Source organism: Eubalaena glacialis, chromosome 12 (assembly GCF_028564815.1).
Source record: "Eubalaena glacialis isolate mEubGla1 chromosome 12, mEubGla1.1.hap2.+ XY, whole genome shotgun sequence".
Classification (NCBI taxonomy): Eukaryota; Metazoa; Chordata; class Mammalia; order Artiodactyla; family Balaenidae; genus Eubalaena; species Eubalaena glacialis.
The window spans coordinates 42,903,820-42,919,752 of record NC_083727.1 but is presented as its reverse complement, the minus strand read 5'-3'; the positions used below and the strand labels follow the sequence as shown (position 1 = coordinate 42,919,752).

Below are 15,933 nucleotides of genomic sequence, written 5' to 3'. Positions count from 1 at the left end.
AGCACTGAAGAATAAACACTTGGAACTTGTAACTTGACCAAATGATCCTGGCAGAAGAAGGTACTAAAAAAAGTAGGGTGGATTTATTAGCACAAATAATAGGACATATGGTGAGATAATACCAGGTAGAAGATGGCATAGACGGTCATATACAGTAACTAAGGAAGACGGACAATTCAACACTGTATTTTAAAATATGAATTACTCAGTGTCCTGAAGAGACAAGTTAACTACATGAAACTAAGTGCTCTACAATCAAGATTGAAATGAAAAATGAAAGCTCTAGAATACAACCATATTAAATGATAAAAACAGATCAAAATACCCTAATGGCAAATCAATAGGTTAGGAATTATCAGCCACGCCCAGCTTAATACATCATTACTGCAAAAGATACCAAGTTTCAAAGACAAAAATTTATAAGAAAGGAATTTAAAAGTTTACCATAAAGAAAGTCAGCTCAACACTGTGGCTCAAGTTTGAATTACCCTAGTCTTCACCATCAGACCATGTCCAGGCCAAGAATCACCAGTCAACAACCCAGATCCTTTGCTTTTCCTTTAGTTCTCATAAGAATGCCAAAACTCAGGGAAGTACTAATACTTAAAGATTAGGAATATATCACATTAAGAATCATACTACACTGGGAAGTTAGTAAAGTACAGAAATAATGAAGAAATTACCTAAACCATAGCCTTGATGTTTTAGGATAGGTTTATGTGAATGTGCAATAACAACTTATAATCACTGCTTATATATGTTGTTCATCAGCTGCTTAAGGTGTCTGAGGATTTCAAGACTCATCCATACTAAATCTGTACTCACAGTTTAAAATTTTTCAGAAAATTTAATTAGTCAATTTTGGAATTAATGTTTAAACGCTCAAGAAAAATTGAGATTCCTAATTTTTTTCTGTATGAATTTAATGAAGTGATCATTAGACAAAGTACATATAGTTTTCAGTATTCCTCATGTCTAAAGTCCCTCAGACAATGAAAGAATCTATTATCATTTTCCAAATTCAAACTTCAGAAGAGAACATCTATAATTATGAAATCCTAACGACCCTTGCTAGAATCTAAAAGAAGAAGTTACTCTAAAAGCATTTAAGAAAGACAAAGCTTGAGTGGTCTTTTCCTACCAAACACAGTTATTGCTTGGTTTTAAAGACAAATGCATCGTAACTTAGTAGGAATCATGTTTCCGTGTTAACCACTTGGATGGATGCCATGATATATGACTGAGACTACTGCACACTCTCTTCTTCCAACTGTAGGATTTAAATTGTATTGAAGGTAAGTCCCCAAGACATAAAAAAGAATCTGAAGCACAAACTGTTGGCTCAAGAAAGAAAGGAAAACTCAAAAGGTCAATACCCCAAGAAAGCTACTATTTGACCAGTGGCCAGATCTCTATGACTATCATGGAACTGTGAGAAGACCTCTCAAAGAAACAAAAGCTTCAGTCATATTTAATCTGACACATGAGAATAGATACAAAAAAATTAGAAAAAAATCACATGATTTTGGCAAATCATAATAAATATTTACCACACTCAGCACATCTTGGGTGAAAAAAAAAAAACAACAACAAAGGAAAAAAACAAACAGAAAAAGAGTTCATCTGACTTGTTAGCATTGTGAGTGTTACCTTCCTGGCATTTGCTCCTGAGTGAATGAAGGGATCTCAGGAAAACCTACCCCCTAAAAAAAACCAAACCAAACCACACCCAAACAAAACAAACAGAAACATCTTTGGGAATATAAGTACTCTGTTTGCAAAATCAAGCACAATTGGTAATTAATTAGATTCAATTAGATTCAAGTGCTGGTATCACACTGCCCTTCATTGATTGTGTGCACAGCTTTTCAAGTCATTAAGATAAACCTGAATTTATAAAACCTGATGGGGGGGGCTGGTGTTCAGAATGGCACCCAATATGGTCAATACTTCTATATATCCATAAACACCATGTTGATATCCTGAAGGTGCTGGCTTGAGTGGACGAGGGTGAAACTTGACCAGAAAGCTTTTCATGACTATGGCTTTTTTCTCATTTCTTCATCCCAATCAAAATCTAATGGTTCATCGTCTAGTTCCGGTAAAGTGAAGAGAGATGTTTTGGAAAGACTCAGTCTCTCGGTGGACCCCCCCAGCTGAAAAGTTTTCCTTTTCCTGCCAAGCACTGTAGCTGCGGTCACAAGAAGAGGGCTGGGGCCTCCCTCACCCGGGTTCTTACTTTCAGGAGGAGGAAGGGATTCTGATTTGGATTCAGAGGGGGAAGTAAAGGAGAAGTTTGCCAATCTTGCTAATGTGCAAGCATGAACCTTGCCACTTTTACTATGGCACGAAACCTCTTCCTTTCTGTCTCTTTCAGAAGCAAGATGGAAACGCCCAGTGATGCTCCCAAGCTCTAATTCAGGCTGGACAGCTCCCTTTGCAGGGGCACATTCCCTCTTCTCTCTTGGTCCGTCTTTGTCCGGTGGCTGCCGTGACACGTCCTTTGTCTTATCTTGCAGCTGAGCTGGGCTTCTGATTTCTGAGGTAGAGGCCAGCTTTTCTGGACCCTTCCCAGGCAGAGCTGCTTTTCCTCTTGCTCTACGTTGGGGAATTTCAGGACTCTGAACTGCTGTTTTACTTGTGCCAGGAGACACATGGCTGCAATCTTCAGGAGAGTGGGTCAGTTTTGACTTCTGTTTGAAAGTAAATTTTGCCAGTTTGGCCACAGGGGGACCCGGACTCTCAACACTTTCAAGGTGGGGCTCTTGCACCCGAGCAAGGGATTTCTGTCTCTTTCTTTTGGGAGTTCCAAGCACTCTCTCTGGGCTCTGTACAGGAGTGGGCCGAGGATGAGGAGGGCTTGTGGGCTGCGAGGGCGGCCTGGCGGGTTTCCTGCACAACTCCTGGGCCCTCTCCTTGCGCAGCTCGTGCAGTTTCCTGGGGACGTGATGAATCAGTACTGAGTCTGGCTCATCAGCAGATACTGCTGCTTCAGACACCATTGCTGCCTTTTTTGCCTTTTCACCCTCAAGGCTGTCTGGCCTCAATGGAGCTTCTGTCTCTGCTGGTGTTGGAAGCGGTCCAGTTTCCAATTTGCTCCTTTGGCCTGGCTCCCTTTTTTCCTTACCCTGAGATTTGTTGTGGGAGATTTTCAAAGCCATTTCCCCCCCACTTGTTTTGGGACTAGGAGACACAGGAACAGTGTTTTTAGGTTCCATCGGATGAGTTGCTATGGAGTCAAACCAGTCCAAACTGTCATCTTGGCTATTTCTGTGCTCAGCTGAATGCCTTCTACTTGTCAGTCTATCGGGCCCCAGATGGGATGGGGGATTGAGAAGTGGGCTTCCCCCGGGCCTGCCTCCAGTAGAGGACAGATGTGTGCTACAGTTCACTTCCTGCTGAGCTGATGGTCTGAGCTTTGATTCTTCCCCTGGATCATCTCTCAGGGACCCTGAAGTCGTCTCTGCTTCCATTGCCCGTGGCTGATGTTGACACACACTCTGATTCTGTAACCTGTAGAAGATAAGGAAAACGTGTACTGCTTTAATCTTTTCATTTCTTTATTCTCTGAGATGCCATCTAAGGGTTTAAGTCCAATATAATTACGGGTTGATACCACATACAGTCCCTTAGAGCAGCAGGAGGAAATTATACGTTCATCAGGATAGAATTCAAGTGTTCTGATAATCATTCTAATTTGACCTAAAATGGTAGTAAAATAAAGAAAATGAAGTAGCAGGTTTGTGTACATATTTTCAGATCTCTCTGAAAATCCATTTCATTCATTTTAGAATGCTCAGTCTTCTGTCTCGTGTTAAATGTTCTCCTACAAGACAGACGGGTGGCTATGTGCAGAGTCGCTGATTACGGACCAAGAGAAGTGGCTCGAGTTGTTTGGTAGCCAGTCTGCAGATCTGAACCAAAGTGAAAGAATATAGTTTACGAGCTCCTCACATCTCTTGACTTAACTGAGGTACTGAATTTTCGTGCATCTGAAAAATCACCTTCCTCAGGAGTAAACAGACTGTGACTCCTCTGCGCTGTGGCCCCCGCCCCTCCAGCAGCCACCTGCATGGCAGACCTCCTCCAGGCAGCCGTGACCTCTTCCCTGCCTAGCCCAGCCATGTTTCAGCATGTGTTCTGGGCAGCCACTCTCCATTAGACTGATACAGAGTTGAAACCTACTGACCTGCCCAGAAGGTGGAGCTCATCTTGTGATATTCGTTTTAAACTGGAATAATGCCAGAGGACCAATTTCTAACAGGGATTGTAGCTTCTCAAAAGGAGGTCCCTTAGAAAGCCCTTCCTAACAACCTAGAAATGCATTCTCAGTATAAGGGGCAATATGACTCTGCTTCCATGCACTAAATCCAAACAGAAACTACACCAAAAAGCAGATGAGTAAATTATTCTAAAGGTCATGGGTAATTATAGAAAAAGGAACAGAAGAAAATACGTTAAAATTAAATGGATTTTAAACTTAAATATATTTAAATACATTAACATGTTAATGATAGCTGTCTCTGGGAAATAAGATTATGTCTGATTTTTTCCTTATTAATTTATTATTGTTACTTTCAAAATACTCTATAAAGAATATGCATTATTGCTTACAATTGGGAAAAAAAAATACCCGAAAATTATTTTGGGCTATAGTCACTGGTAGACTTGGGAACATCAATACAGGAAAATCTAGGTTCACTGTAGTCACAGCCAGACAAAAGCAAAACAAAACCAAACCAAACCCCAAATACCTTTCAAAATTACTACTATCTAGTATACTTTCAGTATCAAATTGAGGTCAGGGATACTCATAATTGTTAACACTCTATAACTTTAAAAATTTATGGGAATTTTAAGGGTAGAATAATTTAGCCCTACTATCGTAGTCTGATTCTGATGTGGGAAATTAATTTCTCCACTGTTTAAATTCTGCATTTTACTATACCTCCTAAGACATCTTTGCACGCTGTTTTTGTTTTTTTAACATCCTTATTGGAGTATAATTGCTTTACAATGGTGTGTTAGTTTCTGCTTTATAACAAAGTGAATCAGCTATACATATACATATACCCCCATATCTCCTCCCTCTTGCATCTCCCTCCCACCCTCCCTATCCCACCCCTCTACATGGTCACAAAGCACCGAGCTGATCTCCCTGTGCTATGCGGCTGCTTCCCACTAGCTATCTATTTTACATTTGGTACTGTATATATGTCCATGCCACTCTCTCACTTCGTCTCAGCTTACCCTTCCCCCTCCCAGTGTCCTCAAGTCCATTCTCTACATCTGCGTCTTTATTCCTGTCCTGCCCTTAGGTTCTTCATGACCTTTTTTTTTTTTTTTTTTTTTTTAGATTCCATATATATGTGTTAGCATACGGTATTTGTTTTTCTCTTTCTGACTTACTTCACTCTGTATGACAGACTCTAGGTCCATCCACCTCACTACAAATAACTCAATTTCGTTTCTCTTTATGGCTGAGTAATATTCCATTGTATATATGTGCCACATCTTCTTTACCCATTCATCCGTCGTTGGACACTTAGGTGGCTTCCATGTCCTGGCTACTGTAAATAGAGCTGCAGTGAACATTGTGGTACATGACTCTTTGAATTATGGTTTTCTCAGGGTATATGCCCAGGAGTGGGATTGCTCGGTCGTTTTGAGATGGGTAGAACAGCCACCATTTGAGGCTGGCTGTCACTAGTAAAGCATTTTCCCAAAGAAAAGTGATAAAAATACAAACAGCTTTATTATTAACATGTGCTCTCCTTAAGAAATAGAAAACTCTTTCCCAAGGGGATAAACCCACGTGCTACTGGGGGTTTTCCCTCTTGCTCAGCTTAGCTTTAGAGTGTGTCTTGGAGGTAATTCAGTTCCTTTGCGGGGCACCTGGCTTTGCTGCTGTGAGGATCAGCTCCGGAACATGCCCTTGCATTACAGAGAAACACCAGAAGAAAAAAAACATTTTAAAGGCCATTTTAAGGTCTGTTTTTTAGACCATCACCTACTCTTTTTTTGTTTTCCTTCTTTCCCTCCAGGAGGGTCATTTTGAATTTGCTAAGTCCAATTGCTATTTTTCTGTCACACAACACTGCTTCTGAGCCTCACATTCCTTCTTTCCTGAATCCAGCATGTCAGTTTTGGGTAGTCAAAATGACCAGTTTCTGGTCACTCAAAATGAGCATCCTTTCCAAAAGCAAAGCCAAACCCAGGACAGGCCTGAAAAGGATCAGCTACATCAAACTAAAAAAGAACCAGAGGAAGAGCTTTGATCTTAACACCATGCTCTGGATCGTGAAAAAGCCAGGAGACCAAAAAAAAAAAAGAGTCTGATTTTAGACAAAGTGCAAGTTTACTGCAGGCTGGCACCTGGGTATCAGTGGGACAAAACCAGTCCCCACACTTCCCCAAAAGGTTGTGCTGAGGTTTTATGAACAGAACAAGAACACTGCTGGATGAAGAGAGTGAGCAAATAGGAGAGAAACGCCAGCAAAAGAATTCTCAAGGTTTTCCTTAAACAGTCAATAATCCCAGCGTGCTCCCCAAATTCTCCCTGTGCAGCTGCTCTGCTCCCACATGCCCTCCATTCACCAGCCCCCAGCTTTGAGATCAACACCGGTAACCAGATTCAGGTCAGTCATTAACCCACTCACACGAATGAGGAAGAGGCCTGATGGACACACTTGCCATTCCTCACTCCTGCGTCATAGGCACAGACTCAAAGTCAGGCTTTTTAGAAGCTCACGTATTTAGGGAGCATGCAAACGTGAAAGTTCAGGCAAAAATTCTTTAGGTAATGTGTGTGACACGTTCCTTCCCACATGTCCACATTTTAACAAGTCACTAAAAGGGGAGTTGTGAAACATTGCTGTTGTCATTCCTGAGTTGTTCCCCTGTAGGATGAAAAACAGTTCCTTCATGGGCTTCCCTGGTGGCAAAATCCCAGTGTGAATAAGGCCATAAAATCAGTCATTTATTCAGTATTCCATGTGAGGCACTGTGCTGAGTCCTGATACTAAAACAGAATATTTAAAATAACTGTCGGGACTTCTCTGGTGGCACAGAGGTTAAGAATCCGCCTGCCATTGCAGGGGACACGGGTTCGAGCCCTGGTCCGGGAAGATCCCACATGCCGTGGAGCAACTAAGCCCGTGCGCCACAACTACTGAGCCTGCGCTCTAGAGCCCGAGAGCCACAACTACTGAGCCCGTGTGCCACAACTACTGAAGCTCATGTGCCTAGAGCCCATGCTCCGCAACAAGAGAAGCCACCGTGATGAGAAGCCTGCGCACCACAATGAAGAGTAGCCCCTGCTCCCCGCAACCAGAGAAAAGCCTGCACGCAGCAACGAAGACCCAATGCAGCCAAAAATTAAATAAATAAATTTATTTAAAAAAAAGAAGAACAGTTCCTTCTTTAACATAAAATACCTCATTCTCACTGGGGAATTTTTTTAGTCTGAGTGTTAAATTGTAAATTTTTAAAAGTCATGGATCTGGGCATGTAAGGAAGGAAATCATGATGCTGAAGGGAAAGTCCGTGCTGCTGCTAATGGACCAGGAAGGCCTTTCCTGGGTGAGAGTCAGTACTTCTATCTCTACTTCCATAACCTTCCCAGTGTTCCAGCACAGGCTGGCCTGAAAGCAGTCTGGGTCTCTTCCTGCGATTTTCTTCTACCAGAGTTATATAATGACTAATGATCAAATATTTATTATGCTTGGAAGAAAGCTTTACAAACAATAAGAAAATAATTAAAATATTAATAAGCACTAAGATTCTTTATGTAAAGGCCATTGCACATGTCCTCTCCTGGTGATGAAAAACGATACAGCCAAGTTATAAAATATTTTGTGTCTGGGTCTGGCCCAGGATGGGATAGATCACTGCCTTAGAGGCCAACTTCCTCTTCCTCAACAGCAGTCCCAGCCACCTCTCTGAGTCGCACTGCTCTACTTCTTATACTGAGCCAAAGAAAGAGAAGAAGAAAAAGTGGTGGCAGTAAACAGGAGACAGCCCATTCACCAAGGTTTCTTGATGGAAACTGTGTGTCATATTGGGTGTAAACTGTAGGTGGCACACCTTGGTGCTTCTCATATAATCAGGACCCAGTTTATTACATATAGTAAAGGACCAGTCAGTGTTCTCCATGAGGTTCACCAAACCAGTAAGCCAAGGAAATGCAGCTGTGGAAGGTGGTCTCCAAAGAGGCAGCCATCAATTCCCTCATTCCTATATGTCTATGCCACTTCTCCCATCAAGAGGTGGTGTCCATTTCCCTTTACCTTGCATGTGGGTTGACCTTGTGACTTGCTCTGACCTATAAAATGTGGTAGAAGTGATGCTGAGTCAGCTCTGGCCCAGCCCATAAGAGGCCTGCAGCTTCCACTTTTGCTAAACTACTTGAGTCCTAAGCTACCATCTCAGAATTCTTACTACCTTACAGTAGAGAGAGCCCAGCTAGCCCCGGCCATTTAATCCCCCCCTGTGAAGGCACCACGTGATGGAAGCTATCTTGGATGTTCCAATTCCAAATGAGCTCCCAGCTAAATAAATGCAGGTGTATGAGTGACCCCAGCTGGCACTATGTGGAATGGAGATAAGCCATCCCCACGGAGCGCTCCTGAATTTCTGACTCCCAGAAAAGTGAGCACTAAAAAGTTGTGGTGGTTTTTTGTTTTGTTTTGTTTTGTTTTTAAGCTACTGAGCTTTGAGGTAGTAGATTATACAGTACTAGATAACTGAAATCCCCTACTGAGAGTACAGACAGATTTTCCACTTACTTTATACTTCTTTCATTTCACTAAATGCCAAGCAAGCATTTTCCATTATATGCTTTTCTTGGTTTTCTTTTCTCACCTTTCAAGTCTTCTTAGCTCTTCACTTAAGAGGCTGTGCAGCTCCAGCTTTTCCAGAATAAGTTCACACTGCTTCTGGTACTGCTCCAGAGGGTTATCAGGAAAGGATGTGTGGAGTGCATTCACACCTCCTAGCAGTGCACCTCCCTGAAAGGGTGAGAAAATGGAAAATACCAGCGAGAGTCACCAGGCTAGCCTGCATACAGGAAGTACACACTAGGGACCACTGATCCCAGATGGCTAAGACCAGCCCTCTACACCCCCATCACAGTATCAGAATCACCTGGGAGCCTTTTTCAAATTTCAGTGGTCCTCTCCCTCAATTCCTGGTGGCGTGCATTGCTCTGAGAAGCCACACTGTCTCTAGTGGGACCATAAGCATCTCCCAGGCGTGTTGAGGAGAAAAAGGATTGAGACCCACTGCTTTATACCAGTGGGTAAAGCAATGCTACTGATGCAGAGACTGTTTCTATGACAATTTTTTCCCCTTCTTTTAAATAGTTTCCTTTGGATATATTTCCAGGAATTACTAGGTCTAGAATAGGATCATTTTTATAACTCCTGATAGGCTATAAATTGTCTTTTTTAAACAATGCTTATAACTAGGGTTCAAATATTAGGTACAAAATATCCTTACCTGCATGGAGGACTCCATTACCGACACCACTGTAATAGCATCTTCCAGAGTCACTGTGTCACGGAACATCAGGCGAGCATGAGCTAATAAGGTGCATTTGAAATTATGAAGAATTATTTTTATGAATTTTTGAGGTGATAAATGTAATACTCTCCTTGATTCCCCCTATTCCAAAACTGTATTTTATAAATGAGCTACTAACAACAAATAAATTTTACTAGAACAAGCACATAAGTCTAACTTCAACTAGCTTTAAGGTTGTTTCTCTAATAATGGGCCTAACCCTTCTGCACAGCCCATGGCAATTCTGTGTATTTACATGAAAAGGTACTCTGGGCTCCAGCAAAGAAAGGTGCTATGCGGCATGTATTTAATATTCAGTAACTTTTAATCCTTACTTTCTAATCTATTATAAATCATACAAAATTAAAATTAATATTCATTTCTCATCTCTGGTACATCTCTTTATCTGTGAGCTTTTCAAAACTGCCAAATTTGCAAGCCTGAATCTTGGGTATTTCTTGCCTTAATATTAGTTATAAATCCTTGAAAAAGTGAGGCACTTTTGTTTTATAGAACTTTTTGGTAAGCCTATATTACATCATCATATGATACAGTCAGCTCATGTGAAAAAAATTTAGGATTGTTTAATAAGGGCTAAATGTAAAAGCCAGTATTAAAAAAAAAAAAAAAAAGTCTGGAGACGCATATTAGCTGCAAGTATGCATGTAAGTCTCATACCTTAGGGATGGGATAGAGCATGGCACTGTTAATTCAGCATTATTGTGTTAGTGGTGGGCTGTGAGTGGCAACTGGTGAGAAATAACCCAGGAAGCTATATAGGAAATACTTCCCAGTAAGGGAGTATTCCACCCCAAATGCTAATACAAGCCATCGAGAAACAAAACATCCGTAAATAAGACTTTCTAAATGAATGATGTCTTAAGTTATGGGAGGTTCTGAGATGTCACAAAGATTCCTCTTTCTTAACGATGCTTCGCTCCACTCAACATCTATAATCCGTCCCCAGAAGAGTGGTTTCATAGCTCCGAGTTTCTACTTTTTAAGCGACTATGAGCAAGCACCTCAGAGATCATCCTCACTCATCTCTGAATTCATGGTGCCAAGCCCCATGCCTTGCTCACATTGGACACCCAATAAAAGTATTATCTGCTGAAGGAAATAAACCTTCTGCTAATCGTATCAAGCTTTCCAGCAGGCGGATGGTTGTCCGGGCAGCGTTCCGGGAATCGCTCTGCCTCTGCATCTGGTAGTACCGGAGGAGAACTTGATTACCCTCATCAGACAGTGTGGGCTGCAGATTCCTAATGAGGCAGAAATAGGTTTTCATCTTTTCCATGCTCCAGAGCTTCCCTGATTTGCTTGGATAACCTGTATATATCAGGTATTGGGTCAGTAATTTCTAAGAACAGGCAAACATCTCATATTAAGGGTTTTGCTAAAGTTCTTGTACTCATTTTTAAAAAGATAACCTTCAGGTTTTGTGGCCATTGAAATCTAGATGTGTCTCTGCATATAGTTTTATAATAAACAGTCTTAGGCTCTAAGCTTAATAAAGGTAAGCTTCCTACAGAGGTTTAAATTATTCAGAATAATTCTGTTCTGCCATATACAGAAATAAATAGTACTTAGTAAATCTAATTTTTTGACATAAGTCCCACATTTAGAGTGCTGTTTCATAAACTCAGTCCATTTTTTTTGTGTGCAAGAGGTGAACCACGTGGTAATTATATATCATAAGGTTGCCCCCTTTCACCACAAAGGACACGTTTACCAACTTTAGTCTCATCAATGGCAAGCAGAGAAAGACCCTCTTCCTTCTGTTTATTATTCTGGGCTCACTAACTGACTCGTCTCACTGCTTTCTACCTAAGCCTCTCTCTACTGCCCATTAGATACGGTACCCTGGGTATTTATTTAATTTTCTTCAAGGAAAATTTCATTTGTTACGTCTATTCTTTGTCAATTTGAATGATTTGTCTGTCTCCACGTACCTTTGTTTTCTAAGATAAAGGCAGAAATTACACGATCCCAGTCTTCATTCTTGGTATCAAGCAAAACCAGGATCAGGTCGAATCGACTTAAGAGTGGGCTGCCAAGGGCAATGTTCACTGACACAGACTCATGGGGGTCGTACTGGCCTTTGGGGTTGGTTGCTGCGAGGATGGTGGTCCTTGTGTTCAGCTTGCACACGAGGCTACCAAAAGAGAAGGTACAATTCACTGACTGTTGAGATTCAAATGAAAAGCAAGATTAAACTTGTTAATAGAAAGGGACTGCTCTTGCACCTTGAAAATCTACACTCATGTGAAAGAGAATGTGAATGATACAAACACCAAGTTCAAATGAAGGACATTTACACTAGCCTATCTTGAAGAGAAGTAAGTATTTAATAAACACTTCTTATGCCCTGACTACGAGCAGACCCCTCTGCTAAGGGGTGTGAAGAGGTATACAAAGTTCAACCACACATGGATACTGCTCTTAAGGAGCTTGCAGTCCACTAGCTATAACGGTAAGACAAGGCAGAATATGGTAAGTTCAAGAAACATAAATTTCCCAGGGGAAATAAAGATGATGTGTATTCATCTATGTGGATGGTGGAGACACTCAGAGAAACATTACGAAGTAGTTTTTGAACTGGGTCTTTCATGACATCTGGACTTGTTCTGTGCTTTCACTTTGTTTCGGTTTTCTAAAAGTGAAAGAAACAGGTGGAAGGGAAAGGGAGGGAGGGAGGGAGGGAGGGATAAAAGAAAAAGAAATCAGGAAAAAGAAAGGTTGATCAGCATAGTGTTTTTGAGGAGTAACAGTGAAGGGAAGGCTGCGGAGGAGGGCTGGTCAGATGGGGGAGGACCACGGACGGGACACATGGGAGAGACAAGGGCAGTGGCCCTGGAAGAGGCACTCAAATCTTCCACAGAGCAGTGACAGGATAGATACGGAGGTGACATAACTTAGATGTTGTTTTTAAACTTGTTTATGATGGGCAAGCCCTCAAAATAATATGGCACATTCACTGACAATAACAAGTATAGCATTCTTTCTCTGTAAAGTTGTATGCTCTCCAGTGATGACTGTTTTCAGTTACAGCGGCATGTCTGCCTCTCTCAGCAGTCACAACCCTGGGACATCGGCAAACATGTGCTATGTCTGTTAATCCCTGATCTATTTCCAGTTGGCTCTAGCAATTACCTCATGCCTGAAGACTGAAAAAGTTTGAGAATTTTTATTTGTGGTAAATGGCACAAGAAGACACAGAACAGAAAGACAAACAAGGCACTTTCACTGAAAACTAAATCCTCTTTTTAAAAAAATTATTGATAGGGAAAAATTTTGAACAGAGAGTCCACATCTTAACATTTATGTACCAAAATGACTTTGTAAAGGCAGCTGTTTAGAACCCAGATTCAAGTTTGCCATAAAACCAATGTAATAAATGGTCCCTAACTAATCCCACAAAAAGCACATTTAATCCAATACTGAAGCGAGGCTGTTTGCATTTATCATAAAAAAGGAATATTGCTGCAATACTGGCAATGAAACAAAATACAACTGCATATGAATTAATTTCTCAAAAATTATTTTCTGAGAGGTAAAATCGATTGTTCTTCCTCTCTCTGATCAAGAGCTATTTACAAGCCATTTCCTGTGTGCAAAGGACTGTACTGAGAATTGAGAAGGGTATATAGCTGGTCCTGGCCTTCAGTTAGTTTACAACAGAACTGCTGGAGGATGAGGAGGCTCAACACAGCGCCGGCCAGACAGGAGGTGTGCAGCGGAAGCTGGCGGCAGCGGCAGCGTTAGTGTCCGCAAAGAGAGACTTCTGTGGAGATGCCTGGATACGTGTAAGACATAGAATCTTAACGATATCCATGACGTGAGAAGGAAAATGAGCAAGCCAAGATAGAAAAAAGGTGGTGAGTTATTCCTGAGGTAACTGGGGAAAAAATGAAAGGAGAAGCTTAGGGAAGGGGGCTAAGGAAGATTTATACGTGAAGAAAACAGGTTTCCTGAGGGGCAGCTTGTGGAAATTCAAGCAATGAAGGTAGAGCGGTGGGCAGGAGAAGAGGAGACTGTGTGGGATAGTAAGTCACGCAGTTGCCAGTAGCAAAGAGGAGGATGGGGACGGCGTCAGAAGGGACAGAGTGGTCTCGATCACTTGAAAGAGGGGAAGACAGCATATAAACCTGGTGGCTGCAGACCTGTGTACAAGCATGACTGCATTACAAACTGAATGGGGCTTTAGAGAACAAAGATACTCACACAGTCTAACCCTAAGTACTGTGTGCACAGTAATGCTTCGCTAAATACTACTGAATGAGGAACTCATGAATTAGTGGAAGGTAAGGGTCATTTTCCCAATCCAATACAAGCTCTACCTTCCTCAGTAATAAGAAGATAACTACCATATTTGTAATACCAAGCACTGTGTTAGGCTTTATGTATACATATCACCCCTAATCTTCACAACAACCTGAAAGGTAGCTATTATTATCACCAACTTGGAAATAAGGAAACTAGAAGTCCCAAGATGTTAATAACTTCCCCAAGGTTACGTGGAGAGCCACAGAGCTGTGATTCAAACCCAGATCTGCTTAACTCCAAAACCAATGCTCTTTCATCTCCAGACTGCCACTCTGGTGGTGTCACATTTTAAACACTTCCTGTGGTCTTGAAGATTCTGCCTCATGTTTTAGGTATTCATTTCCTTGCCTTATTTTTTTCCTACTTAATTTGAACCCCCTTGAGGGCCTGTGACTTACTCTTATAATGCTCACACTGTCTGTCACATATTAGATGCTCAATAAACAAGTACTGAATAAGTGATAAACAAAAATTAATCTTTACTTTACTTAGTACAGTATTTCTAAAATTCAGAGTCATTTTATACTCTCAGGCTTCATCAGTCATAAAATAATCACGCTAATATATTTTGTTTTCTGCATTAACTTCAAGGAGTGAAAACATTCCAGTTTCTGAAAAAGCTACTTTTCCATTTTTAATCCACATGTTTAAAACTTCCTATATACATGGGAGTACTTTTTCTAAACATCGTAAAGTTAAGTTACATAAATTATTTTTACCATGACAGGCCCTCCGGATGGTGCTCTTATTTTTGTGATGGCCCCCCATTACTCTCACTACATCTTTACCGGTGATCCCCATCTTTGCTCATGGGTTTAATCACTACCTATAGGCTGGCACTTCCAAATTTAGCTCTAAGCCTGTGGCAGTGGCTGCTCTGTGTTCACCAAACCTTGTTTTCCTTTCTCCCTGGGGACAGAGCAAGATTAAATTTCCCATCCTCCTTTCCAGTTAAGGAGAGCTGTAATAACAAGTCTTGCCAATGGAATGGGGGTAGGAGAACATATGCTACTTCCAGGTCAGGCTCCTAAAAGCCTTCCTGTGCAACCCTCCCCGCCTCTCTCTCTCTTTGCTGGTACAGATGAGGATAAGGCCCTGGAGCCAGACAGCCACCTGAGGGACTGTGTGGAGAACAGCGCCTCACCCTCCACCCACATCAGACTGTGACTCAAGCAAGAAAAACTCCCTCTGGCAAAACACTACAGGAAGAGATGAGCACAGGAGAGAAGTGACCACTTTTCAAGGAGTAACGAAAGAGAATAGACAGCTCAGGAATTTGAGGCTTTGAAGGGCTGGAAATAACAGTTGCCTCTAGACCCCAGAAAGTAAGGGGAAAGACTGAAACAGGCTTTGAACAACAAAGGCCCAGTCAATTTTCTCAGTAGTATAAAATGACCCAGATTAAGAGTGAAGCCTTCAGCTTAGATGGCCTTAGGGTAGCCACCATTAAGTTGAAGAAAAATGGAACGAAGGCCCACCCGTGTTCACAGCAGCTGTCCACAACAGCCAAGAGGAGGAAGCAATACAAGTGTCCATGGATGAATAAATGGATAAACAATACACACACTCACACAATGAAATGTTATTCAGCCTGAAAGAAAGGAAATCCTGCCACAAAATACAACATGGATGAACTTTGAGAACATTATGGTACGTGAATTAAGTCAGTCACAAAAGACAAATACTATATGATACCATTTATATGGGGTTTCTAGAGTAGTCACATTCAAAGAAACAGAAAGTAAAATGGTGGTTGCCAGGGACTGGGGAGAGGGGAAAATGCGGAGTTGTTGTTTAATGGGTGTAGAGTTTCAGTTTTGCAAGATGAAGAGTTCTGAAGATTGGTTACATAACAATGTGAATGTACTTAACACTACTGAACTGTATACTTAGAAATAATTAGGATGGTAAATTTTACGTGTTTTGTTTTTTGTTTTTAACCACAATTTTAAAAAATGGAATGGAGAGCGTTATGGACTGAATGTTTGTGTCCCCCGAAAGTTCCTATTTTGAAGCCCTAGCACCCAAAGTGGTGATATTATGAGT

At 41.4% G+C, this 15,933-nt stretch overlaps 1 protein-coding gene across 2 annotated transcripts in view; it reads right to left on the bottom strand.

Annotated features, from left to right (window-relative positions):
- Window positions 1-1,465: 1,465 nt before the first annotated feature.
- Window positions 1,466-15,933, bottom strand: part of MCM9 (minichromosome maintenance 9 homologous recombination repair factor) — an 82,456-nt gene continuing 67,988 nt past the window's right edge. The window contains exons 9-13 of one of the 2 annotated variants that reach the window (XM_061206880.1): window positions 11,514-11,716; window positions 10,687-10,890; window positions 9,499-9,581; window positions 8,863-9,008; window positions 1,466-3,513 (exon numbers count right to left, since the gene is read on the bottom strand). In XM_061206880.1, coding sequence (XP_061062863.1) covers window positions 2,040-3,513; window positions 8,863-9,008; window positions 9,499-9,581; window positions 10,687-10,890; window positions 11,514-11,716 — 2,110 coding nt within the window. In that variant the 3' untranslated portion in view covers window positions 1,466-2,039. The remainder of the gene's footprint in view (window positions 3,514-8,862; window positions 9,009-9,498; window positions 9,582-10,686; window positions 10,891-11,513; window positions 11,717-15,933) is intronic. The other variant, XM_061206881.1, reaches the window with a different exon arrangement.